This window comes from Trachinotus anak, unplaced genomic scaffold, assembly GCF_046630095.1.
Source record: "Trachinotus anak isolate AG129_WGS33_773 ecotype Australia unplaced genomic scaffold, CSIRO_AGI_Tana_v1 ptg000003l, whole genome shotgun sequence".
Taxonomy (NCBI): domain Eukaryota; kingdom Metazoa; phylum Chordata; class Actinopteri; order Carangiformes; family Carangidae; genus Trachinotus; species Trachinotus anak.
The window spans coordinates 12,402,501-12,427,471 of record NW_027273854.1 but is presented as its reverse complement, the minus strand read 5'-3'; the positions used below and the strand labels follow the sequence as shown (position 1 = coordinate 12,427,471).

General features: G+C 42.3%; 3 protein-coding genes across 4 annotated transcripts in view; all 3 read right to left on the bottom strand.

Annotated features, from left to right (window-relative positions):
• Window positions 1-1,635: 1,635 nt before the first annotated feature.
• On the bottom strand, window positions 1,636-7,940 carry LOC139618109 (meteorin-like protein). Its single transcript, XM_071473756.1, has 4 exons — window positions 6,659-7,940; window positions 5,678-6,081; window positions 3,735-3,794; window positions 1,636-2,524 (listed from the first exon to the last, which is right to left on the bottom strand). Exons 1-4 carry the CDS (start codon window positions 6,742-6,744, stop codon window positions 2,190-2,192), a joined length of 885 nt encoding a protein of 294 aa, XP_071329857.1. The 5' UTR covers window positions 6,745-7,940; the 3' UTR covers window positions 1,636-2,189.
• A 112-nt stretch (window positions 7,941-8,052) lies between these two features.
• Window positions 8,053-12,633, bottom strand: cbx8a (chromobox homolog 8a (Pc class homolog, Drosophila)). 2 transcript variants are annotated; one of them, XM_071473754.1, is made up of 5 exons: window positions 12,415-12,631; window positions 12,235-12,278; window positions 11,747-11,812; window positions 11,232-11,298; window positions 8,053-10,811 (listed from the first exon to the last, which is right to left on the bottom strand). In XM_071473754.1, exons 1-5 carry the CDS (start codon window positions 12,481-12,483, stop codon window positions 9,948-9,950), a joined length of 1,110 nt encoding a protein of 369 aa, XP_071329855.1. In that variant the 5' UTR covers window positions 12,484-12,631; the 3' UTR covers window positions 8,053-9,947. The 2 variants fall into 2 exon arrangements, with proteins under 2 accessions (XP_071329855.1, XP_071329856.1); XM_071473755.1 differs by lacking the exon at window positions 11,747-11,812 and having other exon boundaries at window positions 12,415-12,633.
• A 5,936-nt stretch (window positions 12,634-18,569) lies between these two features.
• The window catches only part of cbx4 (chromobox homolog 4 (Pc class homolog, Drosophila)), a 7,906-nt gene continuing 1,504 nt past the window's right edge, over window positions 18,570-24,971 (bottom strand). Inside the window, exons 4-5 of the mRNA XM_071473753.1 lie at window positions 22,980-23,046; window positions 18,570-21,553 (exon numbers count right to left, since the gene is read on the bottom strand). Coding sequence (XP_071329854.1) covers window positions 20,144-21,553; window positions 22,980-23,046 — 1,477 coding nt within the window. The 3' untranslated portion in view covers window positions 18,570-20,143. The remainder of the gene's footprint in view (window positions 21,554-22,979; window positions 23,047-24,971) is intronic.

Genomic DNA, 24,971 nt, shown 5'->3' with positions numbered 1-24,971 from the left:
GCAACATTCACCAAATAAGATTTTTTGTTTTCAGCCTATAATAATGTCTTTTATACACAGAAACCTCTAGTTGCCCCAGAAAATGTTTTTCTTATTAGTCCATATTAAAATTGATTGAAAACATTGAGGGCAACAAGTATTGTTAGTCTAATCTACTTTTTTTTTTTTTTAATAAAGGCAGTGGCTAAGGGCTTAGTGGCAAAGGACACCTCTAATACATACAGTTTATCAGGTTTTGAGACACAGGGAACATGCAGAAGGAGAGAAGAGATACTCAGAAATATGTACTGTGGTAAAAATATGTAGCTGAAATACACAAGAGGAGAAAATGTGGACCGAGTGAGGGCTCACCCCTCCTCTGGCTCCTTGGATTCATGAGCCCTGATGGTTTCTAGATGACAGCAGCCGTGACAATGGTCATTATGTCTGCCAGAGGCCTTGCCACTGCAGGGCCATTGTGTAGGCCCCATTCACCACACAGTCATTTACACTTTCATTGGCAGCTATTTAGTCCTCATAAAAAGTTCAACACACCAATTTGTGAGCCCTGCTCAGCCAAGGAGAAGTGTGGAATAGGCTCGGAAAGCAGTTGCTTTAAAAGTCAATTAATTGTTCCCCTCTTCTGGGAGGGGCTGAGGGGGAGGATCCACAGGCTTTGGGGCCTCACATCTGTCCATTCGTCTTCTTGGGCTGTGATGCAGGGGCCACACAAAAGTTTAATTCAGTCTGCTCTGAGCTTTGGCCATCTAAGGAGATTTTGTATTTCATTTTATGGTAGGACTATCCTATTATCATAAGAATCTGATTACAGGGGAAAGGATATGCAGAGGGAAAAGGAGCAAAATAAGCTTGTAGGACATTTCAGCTTTTAATGCCATCCTCCTTATAAAATCAGAGATTATGCAGCATATGATGAGACATGGGGGCGTAAGTTCATTTAAGCCTTTAGCAAGCCTCCTATGAGAAAGAGTGCAGGGTCTTAAGCGGCTGTTGCATTCTTGTGAGTTAGAGGACCTCATGAAATATAGATTTTACACCCCATCCCTTATATGAACTGACAAGATTCTCCATGAAGATAAAAAAAGCAAATAAATATGTTTGAAATTTAAATTTAGAATTTGTCATGTAGCTAAAAGATGTATTATTAACTAGTGACTTGTATTAGATAATAAAACCCAAATTATACTGGTCAAAAGCCACATACCCTTATGAATGTTTATCAAGCTAATGTATATTAAAACAACCTCTGAGTAAGAACTTTGGCTGCAACAACCAAGATAGTGAACTTTCACTGTGATTTAAAACACATAAAAAAATAACACCATTCGCTTTTTCAAGGAAGCTTAAAGCAAGAGTTAAAGCATTTAATCCCAGTGATAAACGTGAAAGACCGGCAGACCTATATGATTTATTGAATCCAGTCAAATATACCCTAAACTTCTACCAAATGTTTCTCTGGCTCATCTCAATGCCTAAAGAATTTAATGTCTCTGATCAAATCAAAAGGTCAAAATGATCAAAAGCTTTAACACCATAAAAAGTCAACAGACATTCATCATTCTTAAAGAAAAAAATAATTCTCACCAGATTTGGTCAATGTAGCAAAGCATCCATTGAAAAAACAAATATATAAGGTTGAGTTTTCAGAGGATTTATTTTTCAACAACACATACAGCATAAATAGACAAAACAAAGAGGATTTGAAACTTCGGCACAGATGAATTTGAATGAAAACAACTCCACAGTCATATGTGTTCAAGCCTTTTCACTAAGACTAACTGGTGACTATAAATGGTGGCCCTTCAGTCTTCCCTCCCACCTCTGTTCAGAGGGCAACTGTCACACAGAGCCAGCAAAGTGAACAACAGTCGATGTGGGGAGAAGCACAAAGCAGGAGCAGCAACCCAACCCCTTCTCAGTCTCCCAGGACGGAGGGCAGTGATGGAAAAGAGACAAAGGCTAGCCCTCCCTGAGCCTCAGTGCAGGAGGCCCCTGCTGTTTGCCCCTGTTCTGCTCCTCCAAATGTGTTTTTCACCAGAAATTCAGTAGCTGTCTCCCTGCTGGTGATACTGGACACTACCTTGATGGCACATTAAAACATTAGAGGGATCCCACAGTGCTAATACAAGGGTGAGAATGCCTGTGGATAAAGACAGTTGGGCTCACTGCCGCCAAAACAACACACTTCCTCAGTCTAAAGGGAAGTCACAGGAATTCCGACGTGCCGCCCGGGCCGTCTGATAGACAGACAGGAAGTCTTTGTATCGTGGGGCACACCCTAACCAAGCTTCCCCAAAGTGTTCTGACCCTGTGAAGAGAAACTCTCCATCCCCAGGCCTCACATGGCACCGTAGGAGTGTGTGGATGCGTCCGTGCCAAGATGAGACAGATTGAGATGTCCCCGGAGCCACTTGTCGCTCAAACACTCCACTGCGCTGCCAGTACACCCTCACCGCTGACACCTCCACCAGCGATGTCTGACTTTCAGAGCTGTGGGAGACATTCTTGATGTAGCCTCGGACCACTGAAAAAGAAAAGGCAGAATTCAGTGCATAAAGAAAATCAAATATATAATCAGCAAAAAAAAAAAAAAAAAAATCTATAGAAATCCATTTATCTCCGAATCGTAAGTTTCCTATATTCATTCGGTCTTTCCTGTCTTTCACTTTTCTTCTTCAGCCATGTGCACTTTTACTGCTCATGTGCTTTCCCCTTCCTTAAATGGACACGGGGGTTTTGTGAGACAAAAGCATGGAAATCAATCTCTATTGATTCTTCTCTGGCACAGGTCCCTCCCAGTCTGTAGCTGCCCCCACATCTGTTTGACCTCCGCTGACTTCACAGCCAGCAGACCCACTGCTTTGATGAAGTATTCAGATCCTTAATCGAAGTAAAAGTAGCAATAATCCAATGTACAAATACTCCATTAGAAGTAAAAGACCTCCATTAAAAATCTTAAGTAGCCTAATATTACAAATGTATTATTGGAAGACTACTAAAAGAAGGAAAAGTACTCACTATACGCATTATATAATCTGTATATTTACAATTAGACTGTTATTAGTGATGCAACATTAACATATGAGGAACGTTTTATTGTTGCAGCAGCTTGTCTGTGCAGAGCTAATTGTATCCATATTGTATTGTTTTAGTTTAATTTAACTTTTAATTAAATTACAGTTTTCTAAAACTTTTGTTGTTTTGTAGTGTTTAAAATCTATAGAGGAACCAGTAAGTGTGGCTGTGAAATGAATAAAAACTACAATATTCCATACACTACTTCAATAAATTTAGAGGAGGAGAAGTATAAAGTTGCATATAGTAAAATGTGAATACATTTATTTTAATACTATGTATTTGTACAAGACTTGAATTAATGTACTAATTTACTTTCAACAGCTGATATTTACTGTACATTTTTATCCTTTTGGATGTAACTGTTGCTTAAAGATTAATTCTCATTTGGAAACATTTATGTCCAGCACCTATTATGGCATTTATACCCACCATTTGTTTCTCACACCAAATGCCATTCATATTTTCCTCTAGTTTTTACACTGTGGCTATGTCACATATTATGTTACTTTGTAAATAAACAGTCATATGATACTGACAGTGCAGAAAACTCCAGTATATGTTAATAAGAATGTAATTGTTGGTGCTCTGTCACTGTGTATTCTAATACAGTGAGTAACAGACCCCGGTGTTTAGAGTAAGACCTTATATGTACCTACCAAAGTCACTATTGCAGATGGCCATCAGGAGTTCTGTGTCGTTGCAGGGTCGACAAGAATCTGTGGGTAGAGAAAATTAGTTAAGAAAGTGAAGAGGTTTTTTTCTGTACAGCATTGTGCCATTTAAGAGGATGAAAACTTGTATCAGATCATATTGTCAGGTGTAATTTTCTCAATTTTCCACTTTTCTCTGTCAGTCATAAACAACCTCTCCCAAACCATGCATGACCCAAAGCTCCATGACTGACACTGATTGATAGCTGGGTGTCATTTCTCCCCCCTGCCACTTCACTGACCTAAACTCTCTCATGCCAGCTCCATTCATCTCCCTCCTCACATCACAGAGTGACGAAACCAAGGTTTAGGAGAAAGAATGCTGCTCCTGTGTTTGTGCTACCCACCACACCGCCTGCAGATCAAAAACCCCCGCTAGTCTTGACCCTGTGTTTGACTCCCATTGTATCTACCTAATTGAATGACCCCATGCCAATGCAGGAGACTGCAGGAGTCAAATACTCTGCCAGACTGGTAATGCAGAAAAGATAAACCAGCAGCTGTCCATTATGGACATAGAATGACATCACCACTCTGGGACGAGCCCTCACACATAGATAAATGCTAATAAACACACATGCACAATGATAAGGCATTTGTGGAATCTGCAAAGTATTTGCAGTCTCAATTCAGGCCCCTTGGTCCCGTGCCCTCCAGCCGCCCTGTGGTCTGCTCTGTCCTCTCTGCTTTGTCCTTCGATGGAAACCAGACAGCCGGACAAAACACGAGACTGACCAGCAGCTGCATGCTTCAGTCGGCAAAATTGGGGCCTGTAATTAGATAACCACTACTTTTTCTAAACTAGGAATTAGGAATTAGGATTGGTCGGTTAAAGTCTCTCACATCAGTAATTTGAACCACCAGCAAATGGTCATTGGCTTATGATCAGAATTTTTGATGCCATTTTTTATTAAGGTGCTTTTTTTTTATAAGAGTCATTTTAGAAAACTTTATAAAGTTGTAACTACTGATTTAATTAATAGCAATTAATAGCCATTAATATGAACAAATTTTGGATTGGCAGGCTGTGAAACCTCTCTTTTGCTGATGTTTGTCCCTTCTATTTGGTACTGCGGCAGTTAGAATAAAGTTAGTATGGAGTTAGAAATGGTGATTGTTCTTTAATAAATGCTTAATAAATTAAATGAAATTTGGTCCAGATCTTCAATCTCTAAAAGGGATTTTTCACAACCTGGCAACCCAAAAATTGGAGATTAACTGAATACATTTACTCAAATAAGTAGCCTGCTGTTGCCTACTTTAGTACAACATCTGAGGAACTTGTGCTTGAGTATTTCAATTGTATGCCACTTTATTCTTCTACTTCACTACCTTAAAGATTTTTTAAAACAAATTTACTGCCCTATGGGCATTTATCTGTCAACTTTAGCCCAGTTACTGCTCGATTAAGAAATGGTACTTTTGCTTAAGTAAAGGATCTGAGTACTTCTTCCACCACTATTTATAAAATATCTATTAATCTTAAGTAAACTATGTATTAAACATTAATAAAGTCATGAGTTAGGTCTACCCCGCTAAGAAGGTTAGCGGTTCTCACCTTTGTGTGTTTGTTTGTCAGCAGGATTACGCAAAAAGTACAGAACCGATTTGCACCGAACTTGGTGGAAGGATGGGGCACAGGCCAGAGAGGAACCCAATACATTTTGGGGCAAATCTGCATCATTTACTATGAATGTGAATTTTTTTCTCTGAAATCTGGTTCATGTTGTTTGACATTGGCCTTGGCGGTCTGCGCTCTTTGTAATTCTGGTTGCAACTTGTACTTAACCCATGATAAAGGGCGTTTTCTGACAGTGTCACCCAATGTATTGATGCGTCTAAGGGCTGATCTTTATATAGGCTACTAAAATCAGTGAGGGTGGACTCACTCTGCAGCCCGCCGTGGCCCAGGTTGGGCTCAGCACTCCTGTTGCCCAGCAGCTCGTATCTGAAGCCCATCGCGCGTCTACTCCAGTGTCCATCACTCTGCGGGCTGGCTTGGAGGTAGATAGCGGGCCTGTGCGCTCCATCTGCCCGGAAACAGAACACCTGCTGCGGCCGCTCGCCATCCGTCACCAGCAGCTCCAGCTCCCCGGCCCGTTCAATGAACACGCTGGCTCCACGGAAAGAGGGAGACGGTTTGATGCAGACGGTGGTCCGCAGGTTGGAGGATAGGTTGGGCTCTAGAACCACCCTGACAGCCTGGCCCGGGTAGACCCACCTCACCGACCCCTCTGTACAGCGCAGCCGCACCTGGAGCACAATTCTGGAGTCCACAGCAGCTGCAAAACCGCTGGTTTTAGCGGGAAAAACGAGTGATAGCGGATTAATTCAACAGCGTGACAGAGGTTTACATTGATGTTATGTGACATTGTTGTCTCTATCAATAAATCAGTACCAGTGAGGCAGCTTCAGATCATCCGCTGATAAAAACAGATGTTATGTAAAAACATATAGCCTATAATAAGTTAGTTATAAATGTTGGTCACCCATTATTGAATGTGCACAGATTTCTCACTTCCTAATAAGCTTACAGGCCGGCAGTTATAATAAGTCATTGATAAAGAGGTTTAATCCTTCAAGCATTGTGTTAATATATTGTTGATAAATGTACCGGTCAAAGGAAGATTTCACAACCTACAGCAACTCAAATTTTAGGTCATTTATCTAATCCTTAAAGTATGCATGTAAAGTAGGCCTATGTATGTAGTGAGCAAATGTTTTAATCAACATTAATAAAGTCATTAGTCACAATATTCTCATAAATGGCACCTTATGCCTTTCACAACGTGCTCTTCAAAATGCTAGTTTTTCCTTCACTGTTTCAAAATGCATGGACATGTCCTGCAAAAATGAGAAAAGCCCCTCACCTTCCAGTCCAGTTGCACAGATCAGTTGCGCAGTGCCGTAACTGGAGAGCCAGAAAATAAAGCAAAACCGTCACGTTTGGCAACATCTCACCCACACAGAGATAAAAAATGCAGAAAGGATTGGACGGTAGCGCATGGCTACAAGTAGTTTGCCACTGAGATATCGATAGTGGAGTAAAGCGCTCTGCTGCACCTAGTGTGCTTCAGCGTCACTATATGCTCTCTCTCTCTCTCTCTTTCTCTCTCTCCCCCCCTCCCTCCCCCAGACACACACACGTTCTCTCTCATTCTCCAATTAGAGCTGATCCAGTTGTTGGGGTCTGCTGGCCTCTGCAGGTCTTTGTCGTTCCTCTCTAAAGAGACACTGAGCTTGAAAGGCTTCAGCCATCTGTTAACACCAGTGCGCCTGTTTGCACGTTAATTCACCCAATGTAAAAGTCTCTCAGCAGTTTATCATTTTACCAACTTCTCAGTTAGGCTGTACTCGGCCAACATTTTCAATCCTCTTAACCTGTTGGTTGTTTTTTCCTCAAAGTGGAATTTGCAAAAGAAAGTGAAATGAAATTTTGTATAATATTACATCACTGACTCTTAGAGCCACCTGATCAATCCATAAAGTAAAAAAAAAAAAAGAAAAAAAAAAAGAAGAAATAAGAAGAGAAAATAGAGGATAAAAAAAGTACATGGGTGTCCGTGCTTCTGTGTTTGGGCTTCATCTAGTGGCGGGATGGCGCAGCGCACAGTCGTCGTCCCCCCCCCCCCCCCCCCCCCCCCCACATCTGGAAGGCAAAATGAAATGTACTCTGCTGGAGGCTTTTCCAACCCCGGGTAAACCCGCAGCAGGGGGAGGCCGTATCTCAACAGCCGCTAATAATGTAGATGAATTCAAACTGGAATGCGTCGCCAGCTTTCATCAATGATTAATCCGCCGAGGATGAGTAGGTTCACTTCATTTTAACCTGCGGGGTCTCTGCACGAAAATACAAAAAAAAAAAAAAAACCATTTGGCACGGGTTCAAGGTTTTGCTGGTGGCGACATCTTGTGGAGGTAAAGTCTGTGGAGCGTAACCATGCAGGCCACTGTGAGGGCTGATGGCTGCAGCTTCTCTCAGGGTTTGTGCACAGGCCCCCAGGCAGCGTCAGATCAAAGGGCTGTGGTTTCTGATGGGTCGACTGTGTCGTTTAGTAAAATTACACTCGTATGGAGAGATCGGCCAGATGTTGTCTCAGCTGCAGGAAAAAAGAAAGCCCTCGCTGCTCAAGTCACTAAATCTTCGAGTCTGGACGAGATTTTATAATATGATCACGTTTGACACCACCAAGTTGAAAACACACTTCGGAAAACGTGGGCCTATGGGAGTTGTTGAGACTGACGGTATAGTAGATGATGTGTGTTTTTAAATTCACCTTCATTTTCCATTACTCTACAAAAACAAAGTCAGATGCATGGGCCGACGTGCACAGCTTTAATATTGCAGCGGCGTCGGCCCTCTCACATTTAGAATGACCATTAGTGAGCCAGAAACCAGGCGGAGTTCTCTTAGCTCCAGGAGTACCGGATGGTCAGACTGGGTCATGTGTCCTAGAGAGACAAAGCAAAGTCATATGAATGGAGGCTTTGTGCCTGGAAGAAGACAGTGGCCTCCTATTGGCACAGTGCAGCCTGGATACTTCATATACTGTAGAGGGCCGCACTGGACCAAGGTGATGTAAACTGTGTCCTGTCACAAAACACTGTATCTGATGTGAAGATTTCAGGCCTCTACCTGATCTGAAATCATCCAAAGCGACATCTGACGTGTTCAAAGGGGAAACATTCAGACTCTGTGCAGCGGGGTCACGGTGAGGGACACGCTGCCCGTGCGTGGCTGCCCGCGTTCACGTCCACACAGCAGTCAAACGTCATTGCGTAATATTATCATTTACAGTGGCTAAATTAATTAAAACTGTCGAAATAAACTCACCCCGCCATGACCCGCTTCAGGGCCTAACTCGAGTCCTTCATAGCATAATTTGATGGGGGCGATGATGAAGATGGTGATGGTGATAATGAAACAAGAAGAAAATGCTTTGTAGGTTTCTTGTAATTAGGCCCAATGAAGTAACACAACTAGGGTAGGCTATATTAACATTCTCATGAGATGTGATTCATAGCTTTTTTTTTAAAAATTATTATTATTATTGCTGCTTTAAAAAGATGGAAAAACCAAATGTATCTAAAAGCAGATTAATTCCAGGAGTCCTTCAACTTCAGATCAGGCCTTCGTTGTTTAAACTGAGCCGGCGGGGTCACAGAAACATTTCTGGTTTTGTCATACCAATGTAAAGATGTGCTGATGTGTGCTTCAGTAGTCTCTGTGACAAGAAAGTGCCTTATACAAAACTGCAACAGGAAAATATCTATTTTTAATCAGTTTAAAATGAGCACATTTCACCTCACGCATGTAATCAATTCTTTTCCTTAAACCGCTGTTAGAATAATTCATACAAAACTTACTCAGCAGAAATGATCAGACATTTCTTTTGAACATGACCCCTACACAGAGCAACTGTGAAGCCTTTACAAAAAAATATATATATATCTAATTCAGCATTTTTAGATTAGGATTTAGACTGGTCTTGGAGACAACAATACTTTGTGAAACGCATACAAAATTTATTTACATACCTTAAATATGATGAAGTTGGGAGTTTAATTTTCCTGTAGTCAAATATCACTCACTCTACATGACAGTGATTATTTCGATTATTTGACATGATCCTGTTGCTTACAAACATTGTTATTAATATATCGCTGTGGGTAAATAAAAAAGAAGTAGGTTATGATCATCTCCAATTCAGAACATTAAGACCTTTAATTTGGCTTTCTGAGGGTGAAAGACATGACTGGAAATGACACTTAAAAAAATGTCAGCATGTAACTTTATAACTTGTCTTAAAAAAAAAAGAAAGAAAGAAAGAAAAAGAAAATGTCACAGTCAATAGCAGAGTAAGTTTGTTATAATAACATGGATGCAAAGTTTTATAGTAAAGAGAAAAAAAAAGACTAAACTCGCCGTCGTGTATGATAATCTTCACAAGATGATAGCAGCAACAAAAAAAAAGTTGCAATGCCACTTTCCTTTTTTTTTTTATTTTTCCAGCAGCGTATTAAATATTTGTATGTACACTTTGAAAGTTACATAGAAAAAATATAGTATTACAGTAGGCTTAGTTAGTTAGTAGCTTGTTAAACAATTCTCTCGGGCATATACCAGCCTCCTCTGGCCTAAACATCCAGCGCACATACTCATCTTTTATCACTGAAGAAGCCTTTGTCCGTGCTGCTCTCTCTGATGGTGACTGTCAAGAAGTTCATGGTGACATCTGTCACGGTCACAGTGTCCAGGTTGGTGAAAGTGGGCGTCCAGGATGAGGCTGATCCCGCGGGTGAATCGTGCGTGGACTCGGCCTGTGTGGAGATGACAGCAGGTTGTTCCCGGGGCAGACAGTACTGCTTCACCTGATGGCTCCGGTGCTCCGCAGAGTGCTTCAGCTTGCCCACCTGAGGAACAGACATCCTGCTCAGATAATGAGTCCTGTGCCCCATCTGACCGCTTTTACGCGCGTCTGGACTGAAGGCGCAGGTGTAAGACAGGCCCGCGCCCCCCATGTGTCTCTGCTCGCTGCTGGATTTGGGTGTTATCGTGGTTTCCTCCTGAAACCTCTTGGTCAGCTGGATGAGGCTGTGGTCTGACGTCTCCCCGTGGTGATGCAGGCGTCGGGCCATTTTGGGAAGGCCGTGTGGCGCCGGCTCCTCCAGGAACCTGCTCCGCTTGGTGTCCGGCTCTGCTGAGCTGCAGGCATCATCTTGATCATAGTGTAAATGCAGCTTCGGTTTGCGCCCTCTCTTCTTGGGGAAACCGGCAGATTCCTGGAGTGTCAGGGCAGCCGAGGGAGTCGGTCTGGGCCTCCTCTCTGGCTCTGGTGGTCGGACGTGGACACTCTCTCCCCTGTTGACCGCGCTCGGTGGGAAGATTGTGGGAACCACGGCGCGTAAACCCTCCCGTGCCCTTGGTGTTATGACAGGCTCCGGGATGGGATAGGAAACCTGGATCCCTCTGGGAGTCTCTCTTCTAAATTCATACGTCTTTTCTTTGGCTTTGGCTTTGGCCTGAGGACAGAACAAATAACGTTTAGGAAAGGAGGTTTCCCAGAAGTATCCTGAGGAAATTTAAAGGTTTAAGAGAAGCAGCTGTTTGGTTGCACTGGATGGTCAAGGCCTCGCCCTGAAGTTGCTTATTTTCTTATTTTTTTAAGAACACAAGGCAATAAAATAAAATGTGAAAATAAGAAAAAAAAGACATATACAAGTACTGTACCCAACTTTATGCTCATGAAAATCATGTGGTAAATTAAAGGTTTTCTTTTGTGTTACAATTGTCATTCCACTAGTTTTGAAGTGAATCCTAACACACAGCTCAGCACTTTCGAAATGAATGAGACCGTAATTGTCATATCATGGAAATGATTCATCATCTGTATCATTTATGACACACATCAGAGAGGTGAGAAGATCAAAAGATTCATTCACCTTCAAGAGAAATGTCTCGGGTTTGGGTCCCCTCTTTTTCGGCCCGAACAGCTCCCTTTCGCGCTCCCTGTGGAGGAAAATCATTTGAAGAATCATCACAACACATTAACTAATTATTTCTTATCTGGTCTCTGGTTTAATCGGGGTGTATAATTTCCCGCATAGGGGCCAATTCTGAAGCGCGATTAAGCCAGTTTCCAGGACGGGTTTTTATTACAGCTAAGTTAAATTTAAGATTTTTTTAAAATGTGCCATGAACAAAGCAGATAACTTGCTTGTGATATTAAAAAAAAACAAAAAACAAAACTGTAACTCATCTTGCATCTATTTGAGCTGGAAATGAATCATTTCGCTCCTGCCATCGCTCCTCTTACGAAAAGTAAAGATTTGAAAGATTAAAATCCAGAGTTTTGTGTCTTATCAATATGGAAAATTCTGTGGCGCGGTGGAGCGCGGTGCCATTTGGTTTGTGCACACAGAGGCCTACTGCTGCTGCTGCGCTGTCAAACCCTCACCTCTCCTCGAAGGCAGCGAAGAGTCGTGCATCCAGAATGTTTTCCTCCGGCTCCCAAGTGCTGTACCTGTGTCACAACAGCAAAGGGCAGAGGTGTTTGGCACCATACATTGGGGCGGATCACATGTCGCCGCGCACACACAAGCGGGTCCAACACTTTTATCAAAGCAATTTTGCTGCGTACGCTGCAATTACAGACTACGTAGCCCACGGTGACGCATGGTGAACCCAGCCATTGCTAAAGCTATAGTGCGGACTCGAACACATCCCAGCGGGCTGAATCTTTAGACATTCTCAACCCCAGACTGGCGCACATGAGCCAGCAGACCCCGCAGCAGCCTGCACGACGGCACACAGAGCCGATCAAATGGATTAAAAAAAAACAAAACACACATCCACAAGCTGAGTAGCGACAGAGTCTGAGGTGCAGTTGTGCGAGCGGCCAGGATGGAGCGCTGTCCTTCCCAGCCTCGGATATTATATACTCACTTCTGAGACCAGCCCTTCCATTTCACGAGATATTCCCAACGACCCTGCAAAAGAGAATCCGTGATAGATTCAGGTTATCAGAGCATTGGTCTGTCGGCGGTGCACAAACAAATGGTTGCGTAATAGGTGTGGAGACACAGCCTGTGGGGGGGGGGGAGAAAAAAAAAAAGCAGCGAATACCCGTCTGATTCGCCGTTTAATGATGGACTCGGCTGCGAAGACGCTCTCACCAACAGCCGAGAGCTCCATGATTCACCATGCACCTCCGTTTATTTCTGTCCCTTTTATTATTTTTGGCTTCCCCGTGTCCTCTTCGGGTTGTTTAATTTCGCACATCCCATAATACGCAATCTGGAGAGGACGTCATCACGTCTTTCTCTGTTGCCAGGCACCGCAGTCGGTAGGACGGATCGTGGTGGAGCACATTGGCTCAGTTGTTGCTACGTGCTCCGGGTTTCTGAGTGAAGGGGAGGAGCCCCGCTGCTCTGGCTGCTGTACAGGAATCTCTGGCACAGTGGAACAGGCGAAGTCAGAGGCTCCCGGAGCGGATCCACGGACCCCGGAGGTCCCTGAGGGGGGGAGGGGGGGGGGGGGGGGGGGGGGGTCCAGAGAGTCCAGACCGGAGGAAATAATAGTTTAATTTCACCAGCTTTCAAACGAACAATGAGAGAGAAGAATAGGCAGTTGAATACAATGTCAAACACAACCCCCCTTTACACAAAACATCTGTGAATAAGAGTGTATAGGCTATGTAAAACACAATTCATTCAAGAATACAATTCAAGCTTATGTCTTATCAAATAAATATATCCGCATGGAAATTGCACCAAAAGGGGCTATAAATGGTGAGATATGTGTCCTAGATGAGGTAAAAAACCTCCTGAGGGTTGTGCGACAGTAACCCTCAGACACACTCCGACTGGCCTGTAGGTTCATGACTGATTATTCAAAAGAATTCGTTTAATACAATCTGCGTCAGTTTAATTTGCTATTTCACCCGCTTCAGGTTCAAGGTGCTGAGTGTCTAAAGAAAGGCGCGCAAGAGCTGGGAGGCAACACTGTGCGTAATTGGACTGTTGCGCACTGTGGTTTCATTAAGGTTTGATTTGCACACCGTGTAGGTCGGTCAAACACCTTTTACTGGCAGTGCAGGTTATTCGACCTGCAGACACCTGTGTTGTGTTAATGGCAGAGAGCAGTGAGGAAGACTGAGGCAGTGTGAAGCATTTCTTGAGCCGGTCCGTTTTTAATTAGGAATCCAGAGACTTTACACTTTATTGCCGTCCGTGCTCAGCCTGCTGCTCCTAAATGATATGTGCCAACAGAAGAGTCTACAGACTCACAGGATTAACGAAAAGCGACGTTTACAGGAGAATGATTTTTCTAACAGTTTTACTGTCGAGCTCAGTGACATGAGCGGTAATCGTGGTCCAGAATGAGCGCCTTCATTTTTCTTTTTTTTTTTTTTTTTTTGGTCTTTTTCTTTTTCTTTTTTGCATCACTCCAACATACAGAATTCACTTGAAGAGCATGTTGCAGTTTTTTATTCTGATGGGCATGAGGCCATGTGGAGTTTGTCAAATTTAAGGCCTGGTGAGCCCTACATTTTGAAAAAGGAAATTCCAAAAAGAGAGAGTTGAGGAGGGAATTCACACGTGGACTTCATCCAGTGTGCTGTGGCTAAAAATAAATTCAAAATAGTCTTCTGGTTTATGTAAAACAATTTCCTGCTATGTTTCTGTCATCAATACTGGAGCTTTGTGGCTCATTTGATTTAATCTTTTTAATTTAATCTTTGTGTTCTTTCCTGTCTTTTCTTGTATAAATATGGTGATGAAGGCCTGTTGTTTCACAGAGATTTAAAAAATATATATTTCGGTTATTCCTCAGTGACAACAGTGGTAAAATAATTTATAAACCTTTAAACTGTTAGGATATTATTAACATAGTTGTAATAATAATAATAATAATAATAAAAATAATAAATAATAATTACTATGGTTATTAATAATAATAATAATAATTGTTATTATTATTGTGGTGGTTATTTACTTTATTAAAAACAAAACACTTCGAATTTAATTGAACATAAAATATTTGTATTTCTGCAGTCAACAACAACAACAACAACAATACCAATACTACTACTACTATTACTATAACAATAATAATAATAACAATAATAATAATGATAATAATAATAATAACAATTTTAGAATATATTTGGAATATAATCTGGAATATATTGAACAACAATATGATGTTGATGAGAACAATGTTCATACAAATTAATCATTACAATAGGAGAATAGGAGTCAAGTGCGGAGCTGTATCCTCCATTTCTTGTCATTATCTGTGGCTTCAGACGCAATTTTCTACGTTCATCAGCTGTAGGCTACATTTTAAATGATAAATGAAGATTTAAAAAAAAAGAAAGAAAAGTAAAAGAAAATGTAGCCCAACTCCTAAGTTTTGCTGAAAGAAACATGAGTGTATCTTCATCTCAAAGGTCTTTGTACCTGCATAAAACCTAAATATACAATGAAGCATGGGCAACTGGAAATATAGTATTTTCATTTTCAGATTCTCGCCCCTGTTCTCTTGCTCTCTTTTCTGTTCCTCTATTTAAAATGAGAGCAAACATAGATGCATCAGGCCTGTAAGAGTTTATTCATTAAATCAGTGAAGCAGATCTAAAGTCCCCTCATCGCTTATCCGCCAAAACCTTTCTGTTGAAGCTGTGACTGACAGTCAGTTTCGTCCACCGACGTCTAATTATTAGGCAATACCCCTAATAAAAACCGTTTTAAACGACGTTGTAGCCTCCAAATGAAAGGTGTAACAAAAATCTTTACCACGAAATCTTAGAAGGCTATTACTGAAAACCATTGCCTAAAAAAAATGCATTTCTCTGCATTTGTCTTTATCTGAGCTCTAGTTTATGTTAGGTATATGAACCCATGGATTCGGACCCAAGATTTGCCTCAAAACCAGGTAAGCAAACAGGCGAGTTTTTATTTGATTGTAATGGTCTGTAAGGTTCATTAGATGTGGGGTCCCATATTGCAGATGTGTAAAATGAAATCACAACGCCGGCAGGGAGGCAGCGTGTCTGTGCGTCCTGCGGGGAGAGGGTGCTGCAGCGTCTTGTCCGTCTGTCCTCTCGATCACGTTAAAGATCATGAATGATGGGCTGCTGTTTTTTTTTTTGTTTGTTTTGTTTTGTTTTGTCTTTTTTCTTTTCTGCTTTCTGTCTGTTTAAATGTTTTCCCCCGCCGCGGAGCAGACAAAGGCGGGCGCGCCGCGGACAAAAGATGCGTTGTGGCTGCTGCCGAAATATGAACCACCATTTTGATAGTCATAGCTTGTAGACCGACATTTCCTGACGGTACTATAATGGCTATAGCCTGTTTCTGTAGAGGGAGAGAGAGAGGGAGAGAGAGAGAGAGAGAGAGAGAGAGGGAGAGGCAGGCAGGCAGGCAGGCGGCTGGTGCGTGTTGAGAGGAGGCAGCCTCTGCTCGCTGCTGCTGCTGCTGCTGCTGCTGCTGCTGCTGCTGCGGTTCTCTCCATATTTGGCTGTGAGTCGATGAAAAGTGAGTCTGCAGGAGCCGCAATGGCGACAGCCGCACATGAATAAACAGAGCTGGCTCTGTGAGAACATTATTGGCTCTCTGGTTTCTGAGCAACTGCTGCTCGCTGCTCGCTCTTCGCTGTCCTACTTTATATCGGGCGACATTTTCTGCTGAAGGTGGCCCCCGACGCACGGAAACCGCAAGGGAGAGGCTGCGCGGCTCTGACCTGCAGCTTTGCCATGTGTCGGCGCTCGCTTTGACTTAGAAAGCATCCCTCACAGCAGCCTGGCAGACCCCACCGCAAGACGGGCTCACAATTCTCACACCCCACTGTGACTACCTTTTTTTTTTTTTTTTTTTTTTTTTTTTTTTGGATTAGATCTATTCTCTCTAACGTTCTGTCTAGATAAAAAATACCTTCTCACGTCAAAGAAGCGAGACCTCCACTTTGCTGTTTTATGGAGCATTTGGAAAGAAAATCTAGAAAAGGAACAAAATGACGCCTTAATTAATAACAGATTCTTTCACTTTCATTCTAAATCATTTATTGGATTTTCCGAGGCCTCCGCCGGGTCAGACGCGGGGGTTTAAATTAGCCGGATGATCCTGTGCGGCTGCAGTGCGCAGGCTGCTGAGGGGTAACGATGATAAAGCGGGAATGTGAAACATCACACTTGGTCTATAAATATGTTCCCCTGCTCAACCGTGTTTCAGTTTCCTACTGATGCATGACTGAGTCACACACACACACACACACACACAGCCCTGTTGGTTCAAAGCCATGAGAGGCCTATAGAGATAGCCTTTACATACATTCAGAGAGAGAGAGAGAGAGAGAGAGAGAGAGAGAGAGAGACATTTGAGCTACGTGTTCATGGGTTTTGAAATTCCGCTCATATCAACAGATATTCCACAACTTGAGAAATGTGCTGTGTCATGCTGCCACTTTTAGACCCGTCCCCTCTGGGCCTGTTTGGACCTGAATCGATTGGTTGTTATGAACTTTATTTTGTCCTTATCGGATCTCAGTATGGCTCATACAGACCACATGGCACTGATCATACATTAGTCCTTATTCTTCATTTTTAAAAAAAGCCATTCAAGCCGTTCCGATTAAAATAGAGGCCGAAATTTAAGTTAATAAACTGTAGTTAATTTTCCAATTTCAACGGTTCACACGGGAGCGTTTCCACATCAGAGAACCTGAGGAGAGAAATGACTTTCTAGATGAAAAAATGTGAGAGTGAGTGAAACCTAAAGTTGGGGTAATTCTTGTGAGACTGTTGCCCAGTACTTGACAAATCCCTGATCCCTAAGATCTTTTAACAGATCTGAGGTGGATCTGCTGTTCCTTTTTTAAATTTTTTTATTTGTAGTTACAATTATGGTTACAAATGGTGGTCTTCCAGATTTGAAAATGATTTTCTTTGGTTCTAATGTTGGTTTTATGCTCTTTAAAGCCAGAAACCACAAAGACAATTTCTGTAAGAAATGGACTATAATACCCATATGAGGAAAAAGGAAAAAAGGTGAAAATGCTGGAAAACTACAAGTATGGCATCTTTTGTTTGACCACAATTAATCTGATTTAACTAGAATGGACAAAAAAAGAGCAGTAATCTTTTTTAATGACCCAGAGGAGCCTTTGCATCAAACACTTCTCTGCAGACAGATGTTCCATGTTTGTTTTATTCTTGTTTTTTTCTCCTTTTGAAGGTTGCTTTGTTTTTGTGTGAACATTCTTTGATGAGCAACTCCCAGGACTTAACTACAGAGGACACACACACACACACACACACACACACACATTCCAGGGCCTTTCTGTCATTCAAAACATTGAAGAGCTGGCCTAATCTTTTCTCAGCCTGAGGTTCCAGTGTAACAGCGACACAACATCTGTCTGCATTTTCATTTCAGGGTTCTGGCTTCAGGCCTTCAGTGATCCCCCTTAAAGACTGGAGGTCTCCTACAGCATTTGGCAATGCCACAAAAGGTCAGCATTTAGAGCTCATTCATAAATGTTGTCAGCTGTGTACAAATGTGTATTTGCAGCTTTGCATGTGTATCTGTAGCTCGGTACGTGTGGACTTATCTATTTAAATTAAACTGTATGAAAATAATGTAGGAAGAATTGCTGCGTCTTAGTGACACAGGGCTGCAGAGAGAGAACACTTTCCTCTGTCGCAGCTTACTCATTGTGCTGCCACAAAGCCTACTACAGACACACTATATTTAAATGTCATACAATCGATGGCCCTCCCTGCTACCTTGTGTTGCACTGCACACGCAGAGTCAAATACCTACCCTCCATGAAGCCTTTCTTCCCTTTACTGTCTAACAATTACATAATAACCTTCCCCTGACCTCCTGCATGTGTATATACCTCCATGTTGTGTGTTTACATTCCTGCTTGGGGTTGAGCCGCTATAGAAAAATAATGCTAGGGTAAAGTTTTAATAATACGAGTGGCCAGTGCAGTTATGCAATACAGAGGGCCCTTTGTGCAGGATCGTTTGTGATTATGCAACACGAGCTGTTTTGCTATTCATGGTTCACAACCAAGTTAGTGTTTCTAGTGTTTAATGTTCCATTCTTCCTCTCCACGGGCAGAGAGGCTTCAGAGGAACTGCAGGACGCAAACAATGATACATAAATCTTTTACTGGAGCGCTAGAACAAAAAACCAAGAAGAAATTCAATATATCAACACAAAAAAAAAAAAAACACCCAGTTTGCCCCCACCCAGTGTCAACACAGCAAAATATCAGAGGTCAAATCTCTTTCTTTATTGTGAAACATACCATCCAGTAAGCTGTGCCAACAGAAATAAGTCAACCAGCTCCTGGTAGAACAAACTTTATAACAATCATTTTGACTTTGAACCAAGTGCAAGAGAGAGTTAGCAAAAGAAAGAGGAAAAACAAAAAGTAGAGGACGACCTGTTCTGTGGAATCACTTGCAGCTTCTGATGCAGAGAACATCTCATATTGGTTTTGAAACACAAATTAAATGTCAATAAATATGCACTCTTCATTTTTTATCATTCTAGCATTTTAGCATTCTTCCTGGTTTTGCATTTACTGTGCGTAAAAGGCAATTTAGACTCAAATGTAGGTTACAGCCACCAGCTTTGACATTTGAATTTTCAGCAGCATAATCAAAACAGCTTGCGCTCACTGGATTGCCTGTAACAACAACACATATTGAATCTGTATAACATACTCGTCAATGACCCTGGCAGCTTCCTCCAAAACATAGCAGTCATATGTGGTCTTCAGATCACATGATGAGGTTCAATAGCAAAATGAGATGAATATCGTTAATCTGTGGGACATTAGGAGAATCCTAACAAGACTAGCAGACATTTTAAAGTAACTCCAGCAATATGTGAGGTCAACAAGGTAATAAATCACAACCTTATTATGGTAATAATCAATACGTCATCTAAACGGGAAGTCACATGTTTGATAAATGACACCATCTTCTTAATGGTTCTGACCTTTGAGACAGTACATGTCAGGTATTGTGTGTTGTGCAGTATTGTAATAGACTGGATTGTAACGGCAGATCCACTGACGTCTTTTCTACATCTCAAAGGCAAAACAAAAACCAAAGACAACAGAAAAAGCTGAGACATTGCTCAAACATTGTTGAGATAGCCGAGCGTGTCCCACAGCTGTAGTACTGTGTTTACACTATGTTCAGACACACCTGCTTTATGAATTTGCATGTCTCATGGCTCATTATTTTTCTTTCTCCACAAACAAAGCATGTAACAAAATATGCCAAGTCAGACTGAGTGTACATGTCCGGAGTAAAAAAAAAAAAATTGAAATAAGACTTAAAGAGACCATCTCAATTAACGAAGGTACATGACACAAATGAACATATAAAAATGTAATTAAGTGCTTTCAATTTGATCTTAGATCACCATAGACTCAACAAGTTTCTCTCTACCTTCTATCAGGACCAAAATAAGAGATATTATTTGTACAAAATACGTATAAACCTTCATACATCTCAGGTTATAAGTTTGGTACAGGTATGAAACAACAGCAAACGTATCCCATTAAGCTCCATATGACAAATAAACTGATTTTTTATTTTTTTTTGTGTGGAACACATCCACATGAATGCATTCACTCAAATCCTCGAGGGCACTTTCTTGGCTACAACATCACAGAGGAGTTACAGTATAAAACATTATAAGAAACATATTGAATTTGAATGATAAATTATAAATTTCCATATATACAAAATTCTGATGTTTGTACATATGCACATATTGACAGGATCATCCAATCGGTCACTGGTAGTCCCATTTTTACGAAGAGTTCCTTAGAAAGAAACATATTCCTTGAAGGTGACGGTGAGACTGTTTGTTGTTATATCAGTGATGATGATATTTCCCATAAAAGGGGAGATTTTTTTAACAGGTGCTTCTTTAGATTTCTCTGCTGATTTCTGTGTGTCCTCTGTAACAGGAGGAACATCTCTGACAGCAGGCTCAGGCTCTGGTGCCGGCTCTGGCTGTATTTCTGGCTCTACTTGCCTCTTAGTCTTTGGGCAGCTCAGATCCATCGGCTCTTCTTGACTGTCCATAACCTCATAGGTGCATGTGCTGCTGAGGCGCCGGCCACTACACTGGAGGTCCATGGGTTTGTCCTGAGGTGGCGTGACGACTGTGCTGGGCACACTGAAGCTTCTGGAGGTCAGGTAGGTTTTAGAAACACTCCTGTCCTCCACGGGATCTGAGAGCTTTCGCTTACGGTCATTGGGAAAGGAAGGGATCCTGATCTGGTCGATGGCTGTAGGGGTTGGGATGTTGGTGTCAACAGCCCAGGACATTGGGGGTGAGCTAGCAGTCAGCTGTAGTGGTAGATCATCCGGCAAATCAGCCTGACCCCGAGCTACTTCAGTGTTGTATTCCTCTGCTGTGCTCGGTGATGGTTTGGAGAAATGTCTGTCCTTTGGGGAACACTTTATAGGATGCTCTGCAGCAGGGAGCGAGCTGCCATTACAGATCTCTTTGGGGATCCCGTTCTCTGGGTGCTCCACCATTTTGGTTCTGTGTGCTGGATTGTTCTCTGATGGTTTGGTGGTTGGCGGTTTCTCTTCACTTGATGATTCCCCGTGTTTAACCTTTGCTCCATGAACTTTGTTACTATCCATATATTTGCTCATGACAATGACAATACGTCCGTTCTTGTTTTTGTTCTTGATTATCTTCATTTTGCTGCTAATAGAGCTAGGCAGGGTTGCGTCTTTAGGATTGGGTTTAAGAGCATGTTCGCTCTCTGCCTCTTTAACAGCTGGTTTCCTCACCTCTACTGCCAACTCTTTGACTTTGCTCAAGCATCCTGTGTCTTTGTCACGAACCCATTTCTGCTGCAGTGCCAGTGGTAAGTTCCAGCCAGGATTTGCTGGTTTACAGGCTGATTCCTGAACTTTGACCACCTCTTTGAGCCTTGAGGCCTGCGTGTCAAACATATTTGGGTCAGGCTCATAGTGGTGGTGCTTCTTGCTGTTTAGCTGGTAGATGAACTTCTTTTTGCCGTTGGTTAGCTGGTCAGCGGGGACCTCCTGGCTGCTGGGCTGGTACTGATGGTGTTTCTTGCTGTTCAGCTGGTACTGCTGAGGCTGTGAGCGCAGGACCTGCACAGGATCTGACTTGAGGCCACCCTCTGCATCCTGACATGTTTCCTCAAAACCTGCAGGGATACTGGATCTCCGGGCAAATGAGGGCACCTTAAAGAAGAGACAAGACACTAAGTTTAACATTTCACTCCTCTTCATCAAAGTCGTCAGAATAATTTATTGTCAAAATAAAGAAAACTTGAAAATAACAATAGGAATTATGGGATCCCTTTATATAATCCTTTAACATAAATAAAAGTGAAGTAAATAATGGAGTGCCTTAAAGGGGTACTCCAGTGATTTAGTATTGCAGTTCATAAGGTAAGGACAGATTAAAAAAGAAAATGGTTAAAAATCAAAGAAACAGATCAAAGGATCAGATCCTACATTTCCCCATAATGCAACCCCTGGCCTCAGCTTGTTTGACCCTACCTGCCTGCTAAATAGCCATGTCTTTCAAACTCTATACTCCCAGTTTGTAACATAGGCTCTATGTTTTAAATGTGACATCTCCAAGGTGAAGCTGTGCTAACCCTAATGACATCACTATGACATCATCAAGGTTATTTTTCAGACTTGACATAGCTCGTCCAGAGTCACAAAAGACATACAACTGTTTTCATAGGTGGAGCTCTTTGGCTAAAATATGCAAACCTGTACCCTAAAATTCAGATAAAATTAAAGTTTACAGGGTGTCAGCAGAAATAAACTAGCAATATTCAGCACATGACCTTCCTCCCACCATCTTGTCCCCTCCCCCTCCTCCTGTACAGACTGACCCCTCGGGCTGTCAGAGGGGCACTGCAGCAGAACGCTCAAGACGCTTTGGTTGTGACCTTAGGTCACACAAGTGCCACCAGACATGTCACGCTTTATCCCTGATTGCTGGCCACGTGTGACTCTGGCAGAATGGTATGCCTCTTAAGGAGTGACACTGCATAGCAATCAGCTCCGAGTCTCTCAAAATATATAATCACATTTGGCTCAGAATATGGTTCTGTAAAGGCCTGGGCTAAGATAGTCAAAGCATGACAGAGTGTTACTTTCAGCCATCTATTTTTGCCTTGGGAAAAATTTGTAAACAGGGAAATGAAAGAAAACATTCTTCTCATACTGATTTACTGGGTGCAAAAGGAACTTACCTAGAATATAAGGCTCCCTTTAAAAACATTTTGTTTTGCATATAAAGCTATTTAGCATAAAGAAATAATGCAGATTAAATGAGTGCACTCAGGCAATGCTTATGTAACCTCAGGCAACAAATCTGGTTTCATGATGAGTAGCTGTGCAACCCTGTCCTCTCTTAGCCCCCCCACCCCCACCCCCCACCCCCCCATCTCTCTCTCTCTCTCTCTCTCTCTCTCTCTCTCTCACAGAAATCTATAAATAACCATGTCCTGAATGACAGCAGCTCTAACACACCTGACAGAACCCCCTCCCCTATAGGCTTCTCATTGAGAGAAACTTACACCAAGGCTTTGAAAAAGCATGACGTTTCCACAGAAACTATGTCGCTGGTAACGAACATGATAATTACCTGGAGTAAAAGATGTTTTGGTTTTGGCCCCCGTTTGCGATATCCCATCAGCTGCTCCTGCCTCTCTCTGTGAAAACAAAAGATAATTACATTTTCTGATACCATATTTACTTTCTTGATACAACACCTCATTTTTCAGACAGTGCTTCAGCTTACTACATTAAAAATCTAATTATATCACATGGAAAATTACAGGTCTGACATTTGGTGGATATGTTCATTTTCTTCTACCTATTCAAGGTCAAAAGTGGAATTTTGATTTGGAGGACTAATGAATGCCCACATGTGACCCGCTGCAAAGCATTATGGTCCTTATTTGCATAGCTCTCCATGGTAATCGGCCCATTCCATATTCTCATTATCCTGGAGAAATTTAATTACGGCTACAGCAGGCAGAATCTCTCCTTGTCTTTCAAACATCCTCTCTCCTGCAGCACACCCTTCCTCTTCCTACATTCAAACTCTAATTGGGGTCATGAAGTACAGATGAAATGGGATAAATGCAATGTTGTGGAAGAGGCTGCTTCTGGGATGCATGCTGCTGTTGAAAGCATGCGCACCACCACGTCTTGTGCAACACGACGCCTACACTCCGAAAATGCAGGGTGAAAAATATCAGACCAATAACAAACATTTCTTGGAACAGGTTTCATTGAGGGAGTAGTGAGTATTATACTAGACTAGACCAAGGGCCGTCTGTGAAATATTGCTCCCTGATATAAACCTTGACTCATCATTGGCTCATAAATAACAAGCGGTGGGTGAAGGCCGGCTGCACACAGACTCCACCAGGCCTGTGCAAACCCAACCTATTGTTGACCTCTTGCTACAGATGTTCAAACTGTCAGAGCTGCCAGAAAATTGCCACAATAAACAGTCCACATTTTAATGCTATAATGTGTGCGATTTCAAACAGCGTCCAACGGGGTGACCCCTATTCACAGAAGATTTGGCAATTACAGCCTCCCTTGTTGGATCCCCTCCCCCATCCTTTGGGAGCAGAGAGGAATCCACACACACAGCGCAGAGGCAGCGCTCCATGACCATCAGTACAGAGCCAAACACACACACATACACAGAGCCAGGCGGGCAGGCAGGCTGCAGGGGAATATGAGAGCGGTACACTGGAAACGCTGGAGAGCACTGCGTGTCAATTAGCCTTTTCAGAAATGCGAATTCCTTTCCCCAGCCATCATGTCTTCAGGCCTATTGGCCTACAGAGAGAGTATATCTCAAAGGCCTCATGGGTCCAGCAACCCAGACAAGATGTTGTGCACACACCACAGGGCTAAAGGGACAGCATCATTTGTATTCATTAACATCTCAACCCCTGTGATTGACATTTATGTATCTGTAATTATTTTACAGGCCTCTATTAAGTCTACTGTTGACCCAAGATTGAAAGCAGGTTGTCAGTTGTGCGTCCAAGGTAAGATATACTGTTTCCACAATACATAGCAAAAAACTAGTATTGTCAAATGGTTTTCTGATGGGTGGCAAACTCTACATGAAAACAGCCTGCAGAAGCTGCAGCTCAGCCTTTTGCATATCTCATACTGGTAGTGATGAGAATCCCATCAGGCATCAGCTTGGTCTCCTCACATAGAAACAACAACTAACCACTATGCTTGCGTCCCGCACCCAAGATGAAAACAGTCAGGCTCTCCTGCAGTGAAGCTCAGCTGCTAAATTAGCACCTGTCCTGCTCAAGCCTTATGGATTCAAAGAAACTGAACTGAAAGAATATGATCACGAACAAATCATTGTAGTTTGATCCACACGGACAGCCCTGCTTTTCCATTTTTACTGGTGCTGGTGGACCTTAATGTCTATGTGCAGCCTATTTAGGTCATCGCATGCCTTCAGCGCTCTGACTCTTGGCGTAAAACCACGTAATAAGACGACAATTTGCTACAATTTACGCCTTTTAGCATAAGCTACATCCATGCATATTTGCGCGTATCCGATCTCTCATTAGCCTGATTTAGGAAT

What these genes read in the sequence shown, in the direction of transcription:
- LOC139618109 (XM_071473756.1), bottom strand. Translation starts at nt 6,744, where the DNA reads ATGTTGCCAAACGTGACGGTTTTGCTTTATTTTCTGGCTCTCCAGTTA. An exon ending in CTGTGCAACTGGACTGGAAG is followed by an intron (nt 6,082 to 6,658) that starts GTGAGGGGCTTT and finishes CGCTAAAACCAG; the next exon opens with CGGTTTTGCAGCTGCTGTGG. An exon ending in CATCTGCAATAGTGACTTTG is followed by an intron (nt 2,525 to 3,734) that starts GTAGGTACATAT and finishes TTTCTTTTTCAG; the next exon opens with TGGTCCGAGGCTACATCAAG.
- cbx8a (XM_071473754.1), bottom strand. Translation starts at nt 12,483, where the DNA reads ATGGAGCTCTCGGCTGTTGGTGAGAGCGTCTTCGCAGCCGAGTCCATC. An exon ending in TTAAACGGCGAATCAGACGG is followed by an intron (nt 12,279 to 12,414) that starts GTATTCGCTGCT and finishes TCTCTTTTGCAG; the next exon opens with GGTCGTTGGGAATATCTCGT. An exon ending in CCGAGACATTTCTCTTGAAG is followed by an intron (nt 10,812 to 11,231) that starts GTGAATGAATCT and finishes TTCTGTCCTCAG; the next exon opens with GCCAAAGCCAAAGCCAAAGA.